General features: G+C 39.6%; 1 protein-coding gene and 1 long non-coding RNA gene across 2 annotated transcripts; one reads left to right on the top strand and one right to left on the bottom strand.

Moving 5' to 3' along the window:
* LOC140340015 (uncharacterized) lies at nt 1–3,454 on the bottom strand. The gene is made up of 4 exons (XR_011922568.1): nt 3,386–3,454; nt 3,011–3,206; nt 1,864–2,115; nt 1–560 (listed from the first exon to the last, which is right to left on the bottom strand). It is a non-coding gene; the product is annotated as an uncharacterized lncRNA (long non-coding RNA).
* A 2,934-nt stretch (nt 3,455–6,388) lies between these two features.
* On the top strand, nt 6,389–9,892 carry LOC140340003 (anionic trypsin-2-like). The gene is made up of 5 exons (XM_072424946.1): nt 6,389–6,464; nt 7,327–7,480; nt 7,616–7,866; nt 8,589–8,725; nt 9,606–9,892. The coding sequence occupies exons 1-5, from the start codon at nt 6,425–6,427 to the stop codon at nt 9,753–9,755; spliced, it is 732 nt and encodes a 243-aa protein (XP_072281047.1). The 5' UTR covers nt 6,389–6,424; the 3' UTR covers nt 9,756–9,892.
* The last annotated feature ends 4,936 nt before the right edge of the window (nt 9,893–14,828 follow it).

The following is a 14,828-nucleotide window of genomic DNA, read 5'->3' as shown; positions in this document are numbered from 1 at the left end:
TAGTGGACCACAGCTATTTATTTAATTTCAGTATTTTATTTATTTTTTATGTATATAAGAGGAATAAAAAAGATATTTGTAAATATCACAATGTAATTTCATCCTTTTTGCAGTAATGGAAACGTTTAAATTCCAGGCAGATATGAAAAGGAATGAATCATGTATGCTTATCAAGAGCAAGCAGTGTAAAGCCCCGCAATACAACAGAGCTCAGATCACTAAGAGGGAAAGCCACACATGAACCAATTACTTACACCAAAGTCTACATGTCCTCAGGTGGTCAAACTTTTTTATCAGATAGAGTAGAGAAGGATTTAAACCCCTCTCACAAATATGTATTGCTATCTAGGATCACATAGGAATCAGGAAGATGATTTGGCTACACAATTAGATTTTGTAGTTTCTTGCTTGCAGAGCTTAATTTGTGCCGTATTGTCATGAATCCAATTCAAATATAGACAGACTTTGGTGAAAACGACCCCGTTGTATGGTTCAGGACACCCCCAGGATACAATGCCATGCACTTCATTGTTACAGTCCACAGGTCCTCCACTGTCACCCTAGGATAGAACCAGATTTTAGGCTTATTTTAGGTAACTCTATATATAAACCCAACATACAATAATTGAATTACATTGTATAAATACTGTGTAATAATAAATACTGTGTAATAATTGTAGCACTGGCTCAGGGGTCTGGCCACCTTGGCCTAAATTCATAGAATTAGATTCAGACATATGTTGGCAATAAAGTAGTACTACTAAGGACAGCTCCAAAATAAAGTTGATCAGCCTTGAGAAAAGTTTGGCAGAAGAATCAGGAAAAAGCCGGCTAGCTGATTGTAAAGCTTTACAGCTTCAAACATAACCATGGCTTAGGAAAAGTTTGACATAGGAATCAAGAATAATGCAACCAGATGAGCCCAGCATTAACTCCGACCATGGCATAGCGGGATCTTCAGCACAGAAATTCAGAATAATACCACAGAAAGGGTCCTATAGAACTAACAGATCTATTTTTTACCATGGTTTGGGGGACATATTGGCACAGGAAAGATAAAAAAGGCCACCAGCAGATCTCTATAACTTAGTATATTATTGTATATATACTATATAGTATATATTATACTATTCAAACTTGGGGCAAGCCCCCTCATTCCCCATCATGCCCCACTTCCCATGGTCACTGCTGGAGTTCAGCCTATCCCAACCTTATGAACTTCTAAATATTAGTCACCTGGCACAGCATCTCGTAAATGTTTGTAAAGTAGGTTATGCAGCCCATGATGTCTTTGACCTGGCCCAGGAACATCTTATTACACGAGTCGTTAAACTCACTCTCCAAATCATGACAATAGATTGTATTCTGATCAGTTTTAACAAAGTAAAAATTACATCAATAAAATGCATTTTTCAAAGCCAAAGAATGTATCTATGGGCCCTATTTACCTTTAGGTCCGTTTACCCATCTTAGTCTTGCAGTTGATACAATGGGGGTGTAGGTGTGGTGTGAATTATTCCTGAAACATCGCACACAAATGAAGAGTTTATCCCTTACATTCTGTCCTGATAGAAAACAAGAGGTCTTTCCAGTAGAGACCGGACAGATTTTGCCCAACTCATGTCCCTTCGGCACTTCCTATATGGCCTTCAGCCCCCTGCAACTAATAGTGGGAACATTGATTTGTTAGGAAGTTGCATTGGGGGTGATTTCTAGCCATCTCATTAAACATTTCCCCAGATATGGTTTGTGGCTCAAAGATGTTCAGGGCCAAAGCTTAATTCCCCCTATATCAAGTAGCTTGACTACTAACCTTTTCTCCATCAATCCAAATGAAATGTAAATCAAGGTTTGATGTCTCACCTGCATGTTGTGATGCCCCAGCCTGAAACCCTGCGCTCAGTCCCAGGGGGAAGACACTGTGTGGGCAGGCTGATGGGAACTACCGGGTAATCAATAGGTGTAGCCAGTTCTGAAAGTTTGATTAACGTGATGTGATTGTCAAATGTAAACCGGGTGTAGCCCCGGAGAGGGATGATATCAGCGTAGGTAAATCTTTGTTCCGGACCATCAATCATATCAAATCTGTATTTTCCAAGAATCACTGTCACTGTTCTGTATTGATTATAATAAACAAACTATAAAACATGATGTTTATTCATTTTTCTTTAATTATTTACTTTTTTTGTAGCTAAAAGTTTGATTAGTGGAAAGAGAAGTAAGGTGACATAAAGGCAACAAAGAAACAAAATAACATAACAAATAAAAAACATAACATAGTAAAAGAAAAATACAATAATTGTTGCTGTCTGTTTTCTAGAAGCAACATAAAATAAGAAGTAAAATTTCCATCTTAAGGGTCTAATAATAGTGTAGTAATTCTGCCAAACATTCTAGGGTGGTAAATCTCCCCGGGTCTATGTATTTTCAATGGTGGAGAATGGTTAATAACAGATTAGATAAAATAAACTTTTGGAGTTGCCATAGGTGTCCCCCATTGAAGTCAAAGTTTATTTTTTAGCTTTCAATTCATTTTAAACTCCAACCATCAGATCTACCCAACCTGTATTTTACCAGACTACACAGAGTAAAATTGGCAGTAAAATTTGGCCCGTTATCTCTCTGTACATTTCTGATGCCGAACCTTCAGTACAGCCTTAAGATTAGTTAATTAGAATTATTAACTAGACCAACATGGGGGAACCGTGTTATTATTACTACATCCATTGGGAAGAATGTCACCCTTACAGATAGCCAAAACGATCATTGGGTCACTTATACTGACCTGAGAGGTGCAAACTGCTCATTGCTCAAGGAACTCCCAGTAAACTCTGGAGAAATCCTGGTTGGGAAACATTGAACTAGACTGCTGTCTCTGTTAGTTGAACATTTAAATTATTTGTTTCTTTTCTTATTCAATTCCCTTTTCCTACGTCTTGTATTTTTATTTGTATTACCTTATAAATGAGGAACAAACTGGTACTTAGTAACCTTTATAAAATATACTTACGGGTTATAACAGTGTGCAGCAGATAAACCCATTGCAGGCTGGTCAGGGCTCCGCTACACAAATGGTATCCAATGTTCAGAGTGCCGGGGTAAGTAATATCCTTGCAATGCCTTCTGGTCCCCATATTATGGTTGGGCAACTGAAGGAGAACACCGAGAAACAGCTATGCAGAGTTCTGCTTTTTGAAACACTGGATCTGAAATGGAAAGTTAACTTTCAGTGAGAACATATTTAAGTTACTTTTGCATTGTTTAATTTTAAAACAATGGCTGCTGTGAATTTTTTCCAATTTTTTGCTTATGATTTTGAGATGAGATTTACAAATTAATGATTACAATTTTAAACATGAAAGTTGACCGTAACATTTGAACATACCGGCAGCTCTCAACATATACAGAAATAGAAGACTCTTCATGGTCATCCAGTTACATGATAACACATTGGCCGGTTTTTATACTTCCAGGTATCTTATCAGTGCTCATGTACCTTTGTCTATCAGTCCAGTTTTATAATGAAGGAATATGCAGCAGGTGGTTTATGTTGGCAGACATCCTGAGGGCAAACATCCAAAATGGTTCCCATGACCAAACTCAAATGATTTGTTGCAGCTTTGATCTTTTTCATATTGTTAGACATTTTTAAGGATCGAATGAAGACAAAATGTTTTCCTCAGAATGTAACTACTTATTTGTGCTATTATAATGCTTTCATTTACAAGCATGTCATATGAATAAAGCATTACGTGCAAACACCTTCTCCTTAAGAAAATAAATATCTGTATAGACATCTTCTTTGGCACTTTGTAGAATCCATAGTCATGCCAGTGATTGTCTCTCAAGGAAGCTCACAATCTAACATCCCTACTATAAGCTGATATGTCATCCGGCATAAGCTCTCATATGTCAATATGAGAGGTCAGTAATCCAGTAACAATGTTTGTGAACCATGGGAAGAACCCAGAGGACCCAGAGAAATTGTTGGGAAGAGATTTGTTAAGAAATTGGAGCTGCTATTGTGCTCGCTCCTGGAAAAATAAACACAGAAATTTAGGGAAATTCCTTATACATTGAAGATTTGATTAAACTCACAAGCACAAAGAAAGAAAAGGCCTTTGGCGTGGGTCACTGGGTCCAATCAGACCACAGAGGCCATTGGTGGGACAAACGAAGACTTCCACCATGTCATCTGAGTAGATATGCCGTATAAATGAATCACAATTTTAGGTAGCGGTGTCATTTAGGAGCAAAGACAACACCTCCATTTATGCTGTAACAAATCCTCCAAAGCATGGAGAAAACTTTCCCTTCTGGAGACTGGAACATGTCAACAGCATTGCCGTGTCTCCATTTTTGTGTCTTATCAACCATGCCACCAACCTATCTGTAATCAACAAAGGTGCTGAATGCTTAACAAAAAGCTAAATTGTGTTACCTTCACCTCTTCATTACCTCTTCTTTTCAAACAAAGGCCCTGCTATATTTTAGGAGGAGACAAAAGAATAATGGTTATTCAACAATAAAGGGCCCTTGGTTTCCATGATTTGCAGCAATACCGGTTGAACAATACACTGTCAGGAACTTACCATAGCAGGGCTCCGATGTCCATATCCAAACATTTGGAGAACAATCCCAGTACAAACAGACTTTTTAGAAGTGCGTCCCAGTGGGAGGACAGATATCTGTTGGTATGGGGGACCGGTTATAAGGATGGGTGGAAGCATATTGGACAGTAAGGACTGATGCTAAACCAAGACTTATATAATGTATAGGAGAGATGGTTTCAGGTTAAGGAACACATTTTGGAAATATGTTAGAAGCACAAAAGGTAGAAATTTTAGGGCTGAAACAAAAGCTATGTACACCATGACTGATCCCAAGCAAGTGAAATGGTGGAAATGACAAGATGAAGAGATAGTTGACTGCTTGTTGACTTGAAGTTACCTGCTAATGGTGTACAGAACTGGGTAGACCTAATCCCTACACTCTGCCATTAAAACAACTCTAACGGTAAAGCATGACCTCATCCTTTGACATCCTATTTGGAAGCCCCATACAAATCCTACTTTTGTCTAAAACCGGCAAATCTGCTGAAAGGATTAGAAGACAGGATCGAGGACGTTCCAAAAATGTAGAGCGCAATGTAGGACAGGCGTTCCCCTTGTTACATGTTTCTTGGTGCCAGCCCAAAGCTTATATCAAAATAGAAAAGCAAAGGATAGAGAGAGACGTTTAGTGGCAAATGATAAAAGTGTTTTTACTTGTAACCTATGAAGAAATATATACAATGTAACAGAAGTACTGGACAGAATTCTACTACAGAGATCAATACAAATGTATTAGATTTGATAGAATAGGTTAGATATTGTGGTCTCCGTTCCCAACACGTTTCACCATTTGCTTTCCTCAGGGGAGAGACATGAAATAATGAAGAGATTTGTTTTAAGTTAATAAATTATGATTATAGGTCCAATGCATGTTATTGTTAGCCAATAAAAGGAAGAGTAGGGAAATTGGATAAAATTCTTAGTATTGGGTATAGTAAGCCAGGAGGAAAGGAAGCAAGACTTAGAGAGAGTTTTCTCTGTATGGTCTGGATTTATATTGGAAACATATTAGAAGGGTAAAAGGTGGAGAGGCAGCTGGGAGACATAGATCGTGTCTCCTGCGCATATCTAGCGTCAGCTGTTTGATGAGCCCGCATGATGACAGGCGGGGCCCCGGGGTCCTGAAATTAGGTCTAATCTCTGTAGTGGAACTCTGGCTAGTACTATTTCTGGCAATAAAATGATATATATATATATATATACGAAGCACCTCTCTATCCTTTGTTTTTCTATTACATTTTAAAAATGGCAAATGCCTTGTGTGAGCCCAATGCTCAGCCTAATCAAGATATCAGGATGCAAACACACAGATTCCAATTCCAACACCAAGGACTTCCCTGTCCTCAGACTAGAACCATATTAATGGATCAGAAACTTACTCCTTCACTGACGAGAAAAAGTGTTTAAGAAGAAGAAAAAGGAAATGATACAACACATACAAACAAATCAAATGTGAATAAAATGGAGTCAGTAGAAAAGTGGTGAATTAAAGGAAGTTGGGTGTTGACCTGAGTTTGTAATTAGCCAATGAAAAATATAATTGAAGTTAAGATATTTTTCTAGTATTGAGTGAATACAATTCCCAACTACCGAAACCAGAGAAAGAAGTCCTGGCATTGTGATCAATTTATTCTTATAAAAACATTTGGGAAAGCTGCCTAAACAATGAGTGCCAACCCTGAACACCTGCTGATTTCACGTTCCTCGGGTGGATGCCATGTCTCCTACATGTGAACAGACGATAAGATTAGGGAGACCCAGAGCTATAAAGACCTGGAAGAGGATATGGAGGACACACTTGGTTCAACATCATGAAGACCCTTCTGCTCCTCTGTGTTCTGGGCTTTGCAGGTAAGCTTTGCTTTTTTACTTTATTATTCTTTTCTATACTACACTTGTATTCTGCCTCAGAAAATGTAAAAAATATATTTGTTTTATTAATTCATTAATAGGCAGTGCAAGCATTGCTTGATACTTATATACTCGAAATATTTCATGAGGAAGACAAGCGTGCACCATGACTGGAAGACGAATATCTTCATACCAAAACTCAAAATCTGATCACTCATAGTATGCTTGTAGATATTTTACATTGGCTTTGATTGTCACATAAGACGTCCAAAGCCCGGAGTGAGCTGCAAGTCCAGAGACACATAACTTACCCCAAGACCTTTCATTCCCAGGCATAGGGGAGCAACAAATAGGATTCTGAATGCTGCTAGGAATGGTTGCATTAAAGTAAATCTGCTGTTTTGTTCTGCGTGGGCAAATAACAGGTTCACGTTTAAAGTTTATCTAAACTGCTTCTGGGTTTTTAATTCATTTTGATTTGCATACACACGAGCCTTATATGTGACAGTAATTGGAAAACAGATCTACTTACTTTTTTGTTGCTTGGGTTCACAGTTTTTCAGGGTAGTGGTCTTAATATCTGAGTTTTATTGCTGTTGCCTTTGCATTGAGTGGTGAAAAGAAAGGGAGCGGGTGAATCTAATTTGATCATTTTCATAATTGCCTAAACTCTAGGACTGAAAGATAAAGAGCTGTGCGCCATGAGCCGCCATTGTATGGCAGAGTGTGGTCATGTTTTCAGGCATTAGATAGAAATGTGTTTGGATCGTTCATTAAAACGTAGAGAGATAACCGGTCTGATCATGAAATTTCTTTCAGCAGCATAGTTTTTTTATAACTTCAGAATGTGTTTGTTTTTCAGCTGCAATTCCTTTTGATGATGATGATGACAAGATAGTTGGGGGATACACCTGCCACGTGCCATACCAGGTCTCCTTGAATTCGGGGTATCACTTCTGTGGGGGATCCCTGATCAATGCAGAATGGGTTGTGTCTGCTGCTCACTGCTACAAGTCGTAAGTATGGTGAATGTCCAGCTGTGTACGGAGCGGCTATGATCCTCTCTATGTCAAAGTTTTCCTGTCTTAGGATTCAAAAAGTTCTTGAAATGCATTACAAAGAATACAGCTCTTCTGCTCTTTCCCCCTTAGCCGCATTGAAGTTAGAATTGGAGAATATGACATTAGAGCCGTCGATGGAACAGAACAGTTCATTCAGTCGGCAAAGGTCATTCGTCATCAGCGCTACAATTCTTACACAATTGACAATGACATCATGTTGATCAAGCTGTCTGCGCCAGCCCAACTGAACGAAGTTGTTCAACCCATCCCCCTCCCATCTCAGTGCGTACCCGATGGAACCACGTGTCTCGTGTCAGGCTGGGGGAACACCATGAACACCGGTGAGTACTAAAACATGTCCGCTACACCACCTACTACTAAAACACTACATGCTCAAAGTGGGAGCAAACCGTAACGAGAAAACCCTTCAAAGAAATCTGTCCTAAACGAAATCTACCATTGCTGTCCGTCTTCTGAAAATGCTAAATACTCGGCTGTGTCTGGCTTGTAAAAAGATCCGGAGTCACAGAAAGTAGAGACAGACATGGCCTACCTTTTGTAAATCCACACTCAACATGGCAGTTGGGTGACCTAGATTTTCCTGAAAGCTGGGTCCACTATAGGATCTACATGGGTTCCTCCAGGACCGACATTCCCAACCAGAGTTCCTTGGCACCCAAAGGTTTCTCCAGAAGTTGCTAAGGGCTCTTTTTGCTGATTGACCTTCTGTCAGATGATGCCTGATGGTGCAAAGCCGGTGGTATTATGGTAATGTTCTCTTAGCTAAGGATTTCCTAAAAAACATTTACAATTAGCTTGAAAATTATTTCAATCCTGTATCAGATTCATCCTAAGTTTGCTTGGATCACCCAGGTTCACCCATGATGGTCTATCTTCTCCAGGAGAAGGAGAGCTTTAATAAATCAGGCCTGTTGTGTAGACCCCAAATATTCATATAAAAGGTTATTTTTGTTGCCTTTTATACCTATGTTTTCACCACATTCTTTTTGCATTTTGTTTTTATTCCTCAGCCTAGAGTTTTTATTTTTTTTTTCTCTTCTAGCATCTGACCCAGATCTTTTGCAGTGTGTTAATGTTCCAGTTGTGTCCGCTGAGGACTGTCTTAAGTCCTATCCAGGACAAATTACCGAGAACATGATCTGCTTGGGCTTCCCAGAAGGTGGAAAAGACTCCTGCCAGGTAACAAGAGCGCCCCCGATATTATTTAAATATTTTCTATGGAATCACTGAAGCAACAAATCACAAACTGCTAAAATTGGGAAGGTTGTGAAAGGGTAACTTCCTCCTAGACAGCAAATATAGAATGCAGCTATAGAGGGATCCCGATGGTCCTGCTGGTGATCTGATCTGCAGACATTGGCTCCATACTTAGAAGTTACACTTATAGGGAATTGTTAGTTTTTTGCAGTTTGTGTTCCAGTAATATTTTGCTTGTAATAATTTGTGGCCTTTAATAAAAAGATTGGAAAAAGCTTGCATAGCAAAAATAAATACCCAATCATGCCCAAACAAATAAAATGTAAAACATTTGGATTTTGCCTTGCGCTCCGTTGGATGATTCAAGTAAATACAGCTATGCTTTATTCACCAAGGTAAGTAATCACGTCTTTTACTAAATGAGCTAATGAGTCAAATAACCGATCTGCAGTTACAGTTTGGTCTTCCAACAGACCTAAGAGTGTGCCAACCCCGTGACAACTCTGATAATTGTGTGTTCCGTCCCGACAATGAAATACAATCAAGGACCCGTCTAGAATCTAGGATGAAGGACCCCTTGGAATTCAGAAAAATGTTGATTTTTTACACATTTTAGCTTTGTGTTCTCTACTATTGTAAGCAAAGCAGTGTTATAATAGTAATAGTGAATTATAATAGTAATAGTGAATTATAATAGTAATAGTGAAGGCGCATTGTATTTAAAGAACTTTGGCATTTAAAGTAATAAAATATTTTAATTCAATGCACATAAAAATGTAAGTTTTCCAGAAGGTGAGATCCCATGATATGTGTATTATCAGAAGCACATCAATGTCTATTAATCCTTTCTTTTTTTATCCAGGGTGACTCCGGCGGACCAGTGGTTGCCAATGGAGAGCTCCAAGGTGTTGTGTCCTGGGGAAGAGGATGCGCTCTGCCCGGCTATCCTGGAGTTTACACCAAAGCTTGTAATTATGTCTCCTGGATTGAGGAAACCATTGCCAGTAACTAATTCTAGTGTCCAGAGTTGTCCAGACAGCAACAAGATTCCTTTGAAGATTATAAATTGAGATCTTCCTACAAAACATGGATGTAATGCTATCATATGACGGGATAAACCATACAAAATAAATGTTTATTTAGCAATAACACTTGTATCTTTTTTTGAACAGAAATAAAATCAGCTCCAGTCCCATCCAAACTAAGGCTGTCCATTCATGGCTCACTGTTTGAAAGCCTCTATACTCCCGCAGGGCTCATAGCCGCCCATTAATTCAATTTTCACCATTTGTAGGATGATATTTTATTTTTCACTTTACTTCTATTACTGATGAGGTTTTTTTTTTCTTCTATTATTTTCCTTCCCCAGTTTCCACCTTTGCTCATTATCAATATGGGGTGAATGAAATGTATCAATACAACCTTTCTGTTTTCATCACATATCTTTGATATCATATGATATCATATCTTAGATTTAGTGATGTCAACCTTGAACTTCCATGCTTTGCAATGCCGGGAGATCATGGATAGTTGGGTAGTAGCTGAAGTTTGCCTAAAATAGTTTTTTCCAAATATTTCACCCCCATGTTTCCTTTCACAGGGTTCACCCTGGGTGCACAGTGGGTAGGTACTTGGGGGTTATGCAGCATGCTTGGATGGGTGGATGTCTATCTGGAGGGGTTTCTAGGGTCTGTTTGCATGTAGACCACTCCAGGTAATGACCACATGAGATAAAGAGGCTCCATGATTGAAAAAGGAGGGGAGGGATAGCAAGGAAAGCCAGGAAAGGGTTATATGATGCCTCACCTTTATTGGATCAGTATTTTGTCAACCAGGGTTCCTCCAGGGGTTTCTAGGGGTTCATTGAGCAATTTGTGGCTATTGGGTCAGTGTACCTGGGTGTCTGTAGGAGGGGTTCTACCCTATGGCCACCATGCTAATGTACTGTGAGCTGTGGATAGAAATTATAGCCAGGGCTCATTGAAAGTTAGTTCTAGGGTCCCCTCATGGTAAAAACCTTTAGAAATACTGCTTTAGAAAGAGAGGAGCTCTATCTGACTTGTCGCCTCTTCTAATTCACCTTGTGAGAAGCTCAATGTGTGAAGTTAATAAGAAAAATTAATTTAAGTGAAAAATGCTCAAGTTTAGGTTTTTTTTATTTTATTTGGGATAAAATAGGAAGAAGTTAGAGAAGTCTTTCCAGTGAGGTTGCCAGGGGCTCCTTGAGCGGTGGAAGACTAAACTTCCATTGGACGGGTCTCCATAGTGCCACCAACATTGTAGGCTATATCTGTCCCAAGTACTAACCGAATGACTAACCTGGCCCTACTCCTATCTCAGGTATCTCAGGGATGTTCCAAGACACCATTGCCCTTTTAGGCCGGCCAATAAAAAGGAATTCTTTCCTCTGATTTCTAGTAAATGAGGGGTCCTTCTCCAAAAGACCACCAGCTCAAGGCTGTCCTAACCCCACTAATCACCAGGCAAGGGGGCCCCTTTTCTACTAACCATGAATATAAGGAGGACCTTATCCACTGATCTACAAGGAACACTACACTAAGCCCGTTTACATGGAGCACTTTTCCAATTACAACACAACAATCAAAAAAAGTGTGAAATCTCTCTAAGGTGCTCACTTCAGAACTGAATTGTTTTGAAAAATAAGATGGAGAAACTAAATGTCTTATAATAAAGCAGCAATGTATAATCCTCCCAACACTATAATACACCACCGACACCAACTACAACACTGTCCTTGGTTATAGTTATAAAACAAACTACATTAATTCAATAAAAGGATTTGGTTAAAGAGTTGATGAAACAGATAATGTTAAATCTTTGTATTTATTAATTATACCGATGTTGCAGAAATTAGTTAGTGCCACTGAGCTGCCATTGGAAACCATGGGCCTGATTTATTTAAGCTCTCCCAGGCTGGAGAGGAAACACTTTCATTTGTGAAGCTGGGTGATCCAGCAAAGCTGGAATGAATCTGATTCAGGATTTAAAATATTTGCCAACGAATAGCAGATACGCCAGAGTATGTCTTCTCTTTTCTCTCTGTGCACCCCCCCGGTCCTCAGAGAAATTTCCTTCCGTGAAACCGGTCCCTGGGGCCAAAAAGGTTAGGGACCGCTGCTCTAAGGTGCTCACTTCAGAACTGAATTGTTTTGAAAAATAAGATGGAGAAAGTAAATGTCTTATAATAAAGCAGCAATGTATAATCCTCCCAATACTATAATACACCACCGACACCCACTACAACACTGTCCTTGGTTAAGTTATAAAACAAACTACATTAATTCAATAAAAGGATTTGGCTAAAGAGTTGATGAAACAGATAATGTTAAATCTTTGTATTTATTAATTATACCAATGTTGCAGAAATTAGTTAGTGCCACTGAGCTGCCATTGGAAACCATGGGCCTGATTTATTTAAGCTCTCCCAGGCTGGAGAGGAAACACTTTAATTTGTGAAGCTGGGTGATCCAGCAAAGCTGGAATGAATCTGGTTCAGGATTTAAAATATTTGCCAACGAATAGCAGATGACGTTTAGGAAATCCATTCCGGCTTCACTAATGAAGGGGTTTCCTCTCCAGCCTTGGAGGGGGAGGAGCTGTGGAGGGATTTGTGTATCAGGTAGGTAGGTGGGGGAGGAGCTGTGGAGGGATTTGTGTATCTGGTAGGTAGGTGGGGGAGGAGCTGTGGAGAGATTTGTGTATCAGGTAGGTAGGTGTGGGAGGAGCTGTGGAGGGATTTGAAGGCAAAGCACAGAGATGAATTTGATTGTAAGGTGAAATGGAAGCCAGTGAACAGAACTTTCTTGTGTCATACCGGCCCATTTCCTACATTCTATCCCCCAGCAGAGATGTTGGGTTTGCTAAGAATGCAAATAGTGAACTCTAAACACCTCGACCAATCAGAATGCATATAAAAGTGCAATAGTATCTCCTCCTGGAAAATTTGTACATTATTACCCTTACACAAAGACGTCTATGTTAATGCCAATGGTACTTGGTAATGCACACACATATATTTACACACGTATGTTTCCAGGGGTATATCAGGTGTAAGTTCAGAGATGTGAATACACCATCAGTTACAATGACCCCAGCTTGTAGACCAATCACCAAATGACTCCCTATACTAAAATCTGCAATGACACCTGGGAACACTCAATCAGGAAATAAAGAAACGTGATAGAAGTATGTCGGAAGGGTCTCCAATAAATGGCTCCTCCGCAGATGTGACGCATTGAACCTTCTCTCTCTTACAATGATCCCACATGGATGGGCGGCTCATCTCTAAATATTTCACAACCCAAAGCCATTTTCAACAGCTGTGCATTTCCAGTGCTAAGGTCGATTTCATCTCCTCTTCACAAAGTTACTTTGATAAAGCCATAGTTTGAGGAGTTTGGTGTGGAGGAACCTAGCGGGTTCTCTAATGGCGAACAGGAAGCCCTTCTCTTCCAATATCAGTATCTGACCCGATCTGAACCCAATATTCTTTTCAATAACTGGGCAGACATTTGCACAACCATACTTCAAAATGTTGCAGAAATCCTGCACAAAAGAATGAAGGCTGTAAACTATAATAAGTCAAACTCCATAGTAATAGCCAAGAATTGGGAATGGACCGTCCAACAAACTCCTATAAGCTAGGTGGTCCATGGACCTTTGGCAATGTTCTGTACAGATAATTCCTGCTATAACATGATAATTATTTCTCAGTGTAATGTTCCATTCTGATTATAACATAAATAGACTTTCTATAAAATATTGATTGTTCCATTGCGTGCGGCATGTCCCGTATCTCATGGTAATGGAAGTGCTTGGATACAAGACACCTGGAAACTTTTCTTTAGGCATTGCCAACAATAACAAGTGACATTGAGAAATATAATTTGCTTGGCAGATAACTGTTTTGGATATTAAACTTCACAGTAAAACCCGGAATAAAGCTTTCTGACTGTAACGGTGTTACATCACTTTTATTTCATCTTTCTAACTTTATATGTATCTAGTGATGCGTTATATATATGTGTTAGGTGTACAGAATTTTAATTTCACACAAAATAATTTTTATCATAAAAAATGCTTCCATTTTCATTATATATATATTTTTTTAATGATTGCATGTGATCACGGGGTGATGAAATGCTAACATGGCTGCTGTGGGAGGTTAGAGCAACGTTTCCTAACCAGGGTCCCTCCAGAGAATGCTGGGGGTTCTTTGAGCAATAAGCAGTTTGCACCCCTCAGGTCAGTATAAGTGACACCAATGATGTTTTTGGCTATCTGTAAGAGTGACATTCTTCCCACTGGCCAGCAATGTAAGAGGAATTCTTCCCAATGGCCACCAAACTAATATACTGTGATCTCTGGATATAGGAATTATAGAAAGAGTTCCCTGAAGACCTGAACGTTATTCCAAGGGTTCCCCCATGTCAGAACGAGAGACCTTGGGTTCCTTTGCACTGCTTCCTAAATACATCACACCATTTTGCCCCATACTCCTCTCAAATGCCCTCATCTTCTGATTTAACAAGGTAATGGCTCTTAGGAATAGATTTGTAAAAGTCCAAAAGACTTGATTGGTAAATATCAATATAGAGAAAAGGGCACACGTGGGGTGGCTATATTTTCATGTTTTAGCTAAAGCCTGCATGTGGTAGTCCCCGGGAATTAAAGAACCATAACCCAATGAAGAGAGCGGGCCGAAGACAGGGGAGGATGACTTAGGAAGAAAAGGCCGGTGGATCCAGTGTAAGGTGCCAATATTTTACCCAATTACCAATCCTGAATACTCCTATAGATAAGCCCCTGTTTTGATGCCCCAGCAAGTATTAGAGCCTCAGGAGGGCAAAGATAGAAAATCATTGTGGGAAAGGGCCAGAGGAAAGGGCAATGATCCAAGTATGTGTCAGGGGATGGAAGGGGAGTCCAGGCACAAGGCGAAGGGTCATTCATAAAAGATCCAGTCCATCGTCCAAAGCTGTAAAAGGATTCATGGTCAGGGGAGAAGAGGTCCTAAGTCAAACACAGGAGGTCAGTCATCCAAGTGATAAACCAAAGGGGTCAG

This window comes from Pyxicephalus adspersus, chromosome 10 (genome assembly GCF_032062135.1).
Source record: "Pyxicephalus adspersus chromosome 10, UCB_Pads_2.0, whole genome shotgun sequence".
NCBI classification, from domain to species: Eukaryota; Metazoa; Chordata; class Amphibia; order Anura; family Pyxicephalidae; genus Pyxicephalus; species Pyxicephalus adspersus.
This window is presented reverse-complemented; position numbering and strand designations above follow the sequence as displayed.